At 44.3% G+C, this 7500-nt stretch overlaps 1 protein-coding gene across 1 annotated transcript; it reads left to right on the top strand.

Moving 5' to 3' along the window:
- Nucleotides 1–3895: 3895 nt before the first annotated feature.
- bhlhe23 (basic helix-loop-helix family, member e23) lies at nucleotides 3896–4579 on the top strand (the record flags this gene model as incomplete). Its single annotated transcript, XM_083675193.1, has 1 exon — nucleotides 3896–4579. The coding sequence occupies one exon, from the start codon at nucleotides 3896–3898 to the stop codon at nucleotides 4577–4579; it is 684 nt and encodes a 227-aa protein (XP_083531319.1).
- Nucleotides 4580–7500: the final 2921 nt, after the last annotated feature.

Genomic DNA, 7500 nt, shown 5'->3' with positions numbered 1-7500 from the left:
GGGGATGAGGGATGAGGTATGGGGATGAGGTATGAGGGATGAGGGATGGGGATGAGAGATGAGGTATGGGGATGAGGTATGAGGGATGAGGGATGGGGTATGGGGATGAGGGATGAGGTATGGGGATGAGGGATGAGGTATGGGGATGAGGTATGAGGGATGAGGGATGGGGTATGGGGATGAGGGATGAGGTATGAGGTATGAGGTATGAGGTATGAGGTATGGGGATGAGGGATGAGGTATGGGGTATGGGGATGAGGGATGAGGTATGGGGATGAGGGATGAGGTATGGGGATGAGGGATGAGGTATGAGGTATGGGGATGAGGGATGAGGGATGAGGTATGGGGATGAGGGATGAGGGATGAGGTATGGGGATGAGGGATGAGGGATGAGGTATGGGGTTGAGGTATGGGGATGAGGGATGAGGTATAGGATGAGGGATAAGGGGTGAGGTATGGGGATGAGGGATGGGGACAGGTATGAGGTATGTGGATGAGGTATGAAAGATCAGGGATGAGTTATTTTGAATGAGGGATGAGGTATGGGGATGAGGTATGAGGTAGAGGGATGAGGTATGAGGGATGAGGGATGAGGTATGAGGGATGGGGATGAGGGATGAGATATGGGGATGAGGGATGAGGTATGAGGTATGGGGATGAGGGATGGGGATGAGGGATGAGGGATGAGGGATGAGGGATGAGGGATGAGGTATGAGGGATGGGGATGAGGGATGAGATATGGGGATGAGGGATGAGGTATGAGGTATGAGGGATGAGGTATGGGGATGAGGTATGAGGGATGAGGTATGGGGATGAGGAATGATGTATGAGGTACGAGGGATGAGGGATGAGGTATGAGGTATGAGGGATGAGGGATGAGGTATGATGTATGAGGGATGAGGGATGAGGTATGGGGATGAGGAATGATGTATGAGGTACGAGGGTTGAGGGATGAGGTATGATGTATGAGGTATGAGGGATGAGGGATGAGGGATGAGGAATGATGTATGAGGTACGAGGGATGAGGGATGAGGTATGAGGGATGAGGTATGAGGTATGAGGGATGAGGGATGGGGATGAGGGATGGGGATGAGGGACAGTAGCACGGGTCCAAGGATGGGGCCCAGGGCTGGTCAAGCTCAGATTGAGACATTGTCTCATAAAAGTATGGAATGTTTATTTTTCTTTGTTAGATATGAGATGCAACACAAAGTCCCCCAAGGAAATACATTACACTAACTAACTAACTAACTAACTAACCTACTAACTAACTAACTACCTACCTACCTAACTAACTAACTAACTAACTAACTAACTAACTAACTAACTAACTACCTAACTACTAACTAACTAACTAACTAACTAACTAACTAACCTACTAACTAACTAACTACCTACCTACCTAACTAACTAACTAACTAACTAACTAACTAACTAACTAACTAACTAACTACCTAACTACTAACTAACTAACTAACTAACTAACTAACTACCAACTACTAACTAACTACCTAACTACCTAACTAACTAACTAACTAACAACCTAACTAACTAACTAACTAACTAACTAACTAACTAACCAACTAACTAACTAACAACCTAACTAACTAACTAACTACTTACCTACCTACCTAACTAACTAACTAACTAACTACCGACTAACTATCTACCTACCTACTAACTAACTAACTAACTAACTAACTAACTACCTAAATAACTAATGAACTAACTAACTAACTAACTGTGTGCTCATCCTCTATCTGCCTGTCTGCTGATGCATAAATTATTGATAATCATTTTGATCAAAGTCATTGAATTGTAACTTCATGTGTTGTCCGTTGCTGAGCATTTCACTTTGATGTCCTTCGTGAATAAAGTGTGTTGGAAGGCAACGAGAGCAGAAAAGTTATTGTAGCAATGTAATGTTTCATACTGAACACAGGGTGGCAGTGTTTTATTTTGTAACGGTGAGAGATGGCCCTGGTCGGTGAAAGAGTATTCAAGGCCCACTCACACAGAACTAGGCAAGGCAAACTTCAGTGAGGAGATCATGTAACACTGCGTATCTCGTCTCGTTCATATGTGCCAGGTAAAAAGCTCACTCATGTTATCTGCTGCTTCTCGCCAAAAAGGGTGTCGGATAATGTGTAGGACATCAGCTGTTACATTAATGGCTTAGCGTGGTAACTATATCCCACGAGTCACGACACAAGGTTTTTTTACCACTTTCTCAACGCTATTAATACTAGGATGTAGTAGTTCTTATGTTGGATGTAGTGGTTATATTTGCATTGGACTGTTAATGAATTATGTCTGTATTCAATTAATTATGTCTGCATTCAACAGCCTGTATGCACCAAAACTGCAGTCCGTTAACATTTCAGAAATGCTGTAAGTTTACAACAGGCTGTGAGTTTTCCCTAATGAGCATTTGGTGCTGATACTGCTAATGTGCATAGTGAACCTCGCCTTGGGCCTCCCTTCCCTTCCCTAAGCCCTGTTTCTGGTGCCCGTCCAGGCTACGGGATTAATACCACCCATCGGTCGACATCACGGTTCCGCTCTCTACTCTCTCTCTCTTTACTCTCTCTCCCCCTCTCCTTCCCATTCCCCCTCTCCCTCTCCCTGGTCGTTGAAATCACGGAGCTGTCCGTGGTCCTGAAACATCCCTGATCCACATGCAGCAGCCTCATCCCTTGTACTATTACAGTGAAGTAAGGAAGCCTATGAGGTCGTTGTTTGCACGGTGGGGTTTATGATGTGTTTATGAAGCTGCAGTTGCTCACAACAAGATCAACTGGACGTTGTGGTGTTGACTTCCCATCAGTTCAGGTTATGAGGCACTAGGTTAGCAGACCTATGTGTTATTTTTTTTGTTCATGCGGATAGAGGCTTTAATACTTTCACTATCGCCTATGTTTGATTTGTTAAGGACCTATCCATGCCGACCATCGGGAGTGATGCTTGAATTACATGACCTCCATATCTGGAGCTGTGTATTCGGCATGTTCAGCTGAATATGATTCCAATGATGTGCGTGTCCAAAATCTAAAGTTGAATTCATCTCAACAAAATGCAGCCTACATTGAGAAGTTATAGGTTTCAAAAGTATGAACATGTAGGCTAATATGTTTGTGTTCAGGCTGATATTTGGCCTACACCAACCGTCAATATTTGCTGGTTACAGCGTCAAGTAAACACATATTAGTGCAGTTTCTAGCATAGGATTGTTAACACTTAGGCTATAGGTTTTAGAAACATGAGGGGCCAATGTCCCCGACGTTTTGTCAAAACATATCTCAGTATCCTACGCGACGGTATTTGTGTCGGAATGATGTGTTTATCATGTTGTAATGATCATGATCATTATCATGATTGAATTAGGACCATACTGGCGTTCTATCCGAGTCATTAAAACGGCCCCTGATTGGACGGAGAGATAATCCCGGCGGGCCTCGCGCTCCTACTAACGCGCGAGTGGGACAGAGCGCGAGTCACAATCTGCCCAGGGCGAGGGCAAGACGCACGCGAGGAACCGGCAAGGAGACACGCGCTCCGGTCCCACTCAGGCGTCTTTACGCGTTTTAACGTCGCTTGGCGCAACGCAATTAGAGAAGTCGTTCTTCGACGTGTATGCGCGCAGGGGGGAACGTTTAGCCTACATGTGTGTAGAGAGGGGGTGAATTCGTCAAGAGGCCGACTCCGTTCAGAACCAGAGCTGCTTGATTTGAGGAGCCACATTGTGTTCAAGAAAGAGGGAAAGTGTGTTGAAAAGAAGGACTCTGGAGGATTTTGTGAGTAGGCTACTCTCCAGAACAAAACAACCACAGTGGAAGAGGAACACATTTCGACAGAATTAGATTTCATTAGCCCATATTTATTTGTGTTGAGAAAAATGAATGCTGGGGAAGAGAACCTGCTGAAGTCCATCAGCAACGACACTCTCCTGGACCTGACCCAGCGCTACGGCCAGGGAGCGTTCGGTTTTGGCCCTGGCCACGGCACTGGAAGTCCTGGCCGCTATCCTCTCACACCAGCCGCCGATTTCCTCTCGGGTCAGACGACCAAGTCCAACGAAAGCGGTGGGGAACAGACGAGCGACGACGACGACGGTTTCGACCCGCTTGACCCCCGGAAGAGGGGCTCGGGGTTCGACGACGACAAGCACGGCGGTCCCCTCTCCAAGAAGCCCAAGGAGCAGCGGTCCCTGCGCCTGAGCATCAACGCCCGGGAGAGGAGGAGGATGCACGACCTCAACGACGCGCTGGACGGCCTGCGCTCCGTTATCCCGTACGCTCACAGCCCCTCGGTGAGGAAACTCTCCAAAATAGCCACTCTCCTCCTGGCCAAGAACTACATCCTCATGCAGGGGCAGGCTCTGGAGGAGATGAGGCGGCTGGTAGCGTATCTGAACCAGGGACAGACCATAACCTCTCCAATCCCCACCGCTCTGGCGCCCTTTGGACAGGCGGCTGTGTACCCGTTCTCGGGCTCGGCGCTCGCCAACTGCGCAGAGAAGTGCACGACGTACTCTGGAACACCTTCGAGTCTCTTTAAACACTGCAACGACAAGCCTTGATTTAATTCTTGTGTTTACCTGAACTTCACCCCCCTGCATCCATATGTTGGTCTCTCTCTCCTAGATATTTCAAAAACGTTCTGTGGGAAAAGGACTTTAGTTTAATGCGTAATCCTAACATATGTTTAAATAACTGCTGTGATGTTTCATCCAGATTTAACAAAAAAACATGAAAATAAAACCGGTGTTTACTGAAGGCAAGATTAATTTAGGAAATTAGTAGACAAATCACTTTTAAACCTTAAAAATGTGTGTCTCTCTGCTCTCCCCCAGAGAGACAAACTAACAGATCGCTATGCCTGATCATGTTCAAAGACAGTTTGATATTTTAAGGATAGATCCCTTGCAAAAGTGTAATATGGTTTCCATTTCGTATTTTTGTGAACTATGCAACAACATGCGTCAACAAAAGAGACTAACATGAATGCGACCCAATGTAAACTTTCCAACTAAGAGTTTTTGCAGCACTGTCGATAATGAATGAACTTCCCCTTACTGTAATTGATGCTATGGGGGGGAAAAAAACCTCGTATATGATGTAATATATTTTTGAAAATATGTATTGAGGATTTTGTTTTGTTTTTTGTTATTGCACAATATTCACATGATTGTATTGTAGCCTACAACTGTGGAAAACTACTTGATCAAAGTACGCTATCATGGTATTAGTTACAAAACAACAGCCTAAACAGACGAAGCATTTGGTTGTGTTGCAACATGAATTTCATATATTGTTTATATGTCTTTATAATTAAAACATATATCTATGCTTGAATGTGACTTGTTATTTTTTTCTAACTTCAATTCACGTAACTCGACTATGTATTTCACATTATGTATTTAGGCCACCATCATTTGGAATAGGCCTAAATTACCATTATATGTAATCATATTGATTGATTTTAACTCATACACTATATCTTAATTAAGTTCATATAATAGTTACATGTTGCCACACATATTAAGTTGTGCAATTTGTTAAAGACGCCTATAAACAATGTTTTGACTAAAATTCAAAAGACCAATATGCCAATCATCGAAACTTTTCGTGTGATGAAGAAAACATTTACAGCAGACAATAGGCTATTATACATTATTACATCTGTTTACATTGGCAAATTCAAAAAGCACCACTACAACATTGTACAGTCCACCAATTTTCATTTGTAGGTAGTGTGTCATATTGTCAGACCTAATTAATAAAATAGGCCTATTAACTTAAAGAAAAACAAGCGCTCACAGGTATGACACTGAAAAACTAATATCTATCACTCATATCTCTGGAATGAGTTCCACAAAATGTGTTTGAAACTTCGTGAGTGCTCCCCCCATCACCCCCCACTCCCCTTCATAATAAACGTTTGACGTAAAAGGATGCTACTTCTATATCCCGAATAGCCGGTCCAGGCTGGTGGGGCCCGTTGGCGTGCTGGGGGGTCGATGGCGCAAGAGCCGCCCCGGGCTCTCAGGACCTGTCTCCCGCTATTTGGGTGATTGCGAGGCCTTGGCGGGCCCTTACCCAGGCCACTTATTAAGACGATTCCAGCTCCTGTCTCACTCGCCGCCTTAATTCGATGAACGTTAGAGGGGCAGTTTTGATTCGCAGGACAGGCCATAGCATGAGAACTAAGGTAGGCTATTGCTTGATCCGCATTTAGAGAGAAGCGGTTATTTGATATAGACTGTTATAATAGGAGATCTATTCTCAATAAAAGCTATAAACTCATAGATGCATTTTGGTTAAAGCTTTTTGAAAAATTGCACCAAACTTGGAGCCGTATAAAATCACAAGATATGTTATTGCTTAGTATATTTGGTAGCTTACCTGCAATAAATGCCTTTATTTACAATAATTATTCTTTATTTCAACTTTGAATTATCTCCCGTATTTCCGATACACAGCCTACCGCCTTCTCATCGTTTGGATTGTCAGACATCACCGTGCAACAACCACTGGTGTCGTGTACGATTTAGGGCCGAGGAGAAGTAGTGCTGTGGAATCAATCAGATCCTCAAAAATATCTGTTTCTGGTCTCAATCATTTTGAAGTTCCGCAATGTCTAAGTGAAAGAGAGTTGATTTTTGAACGCATAATACGTGAGGCATTCACTTACGCCTGGTGTTCCTTCCGCACCTGAATGTGTGCTGAATGGGCAATGCTTCTGAATTAGGCTATGGACAGATTAGATACAATGTCAATTGCACATTGTTCATGATGTAGTATGAGGGTCACGTTTAACTCCCGTTGGTCAACCGGATCAGTCGATTCGTTAGTAAGTCGCTGACGGTCCTGCCCCAATCACTCTTTCACAGTTTAGCCTGATGTCATAACAGCACGCCACCCATGGCATCTCAAATTGGCGTTCTGATGACATATGACTCCTCGGCAGCCCCATGTGACAGGCAGGGGACCTGGGACTCGATGTGACAAACGCTGCCGCCGATGATGGCCTATACAGCGGTCTTCAATCAGACTCCACTCTGACAAAATTGGCCCAGAAGAGACCGTTGCCTTTTTGCACGGAGACGTGGAGGGTCAGCTTCCCCTAGGCCTGTCATGTCTTGTAACTGAAACGTGCGTATCGTTTTAGACTATTATGGCCTTCAATTGACGTGGCAGCAACGTTTCATTGGTTACAATTAGGCGATACATTTACTACATGCATGCGTTAAAAGCGTGTAGGTTTTGAGTGATTTTGTGAGTCACATTGTCTCTCCTTCGTGGATAGCGCACCACCATCTCTGATATGTTGCTTGTGTGGAGAGCTGCATGCAGTAGCTGCAGTGTTACGGGTTCAGTTTACTGTAAGGAACTTTTTGGCGTGAAAAGTGAAGGAATTAGCAGGCTTCATGAAGGTGCAAACATGTCATCACATCATCCCATTTTGACAATTGTAAATGAGAAAATTAAAATATATATA

This window comes from Argentina silus, assembly GCF_951799395.1.
Source record: "Argentina silus genome assembly, chromosome: 8".
Classification (NCBI taxonomy): Eukaryota; Metazoa; Chordata; class Actinopteri; order Argentiniformes; family Argentinidae; genus Argentina; species Argentina silus.
This window is presented reverse-complemented; position numbering and strand designations above follow the sequence as displayed.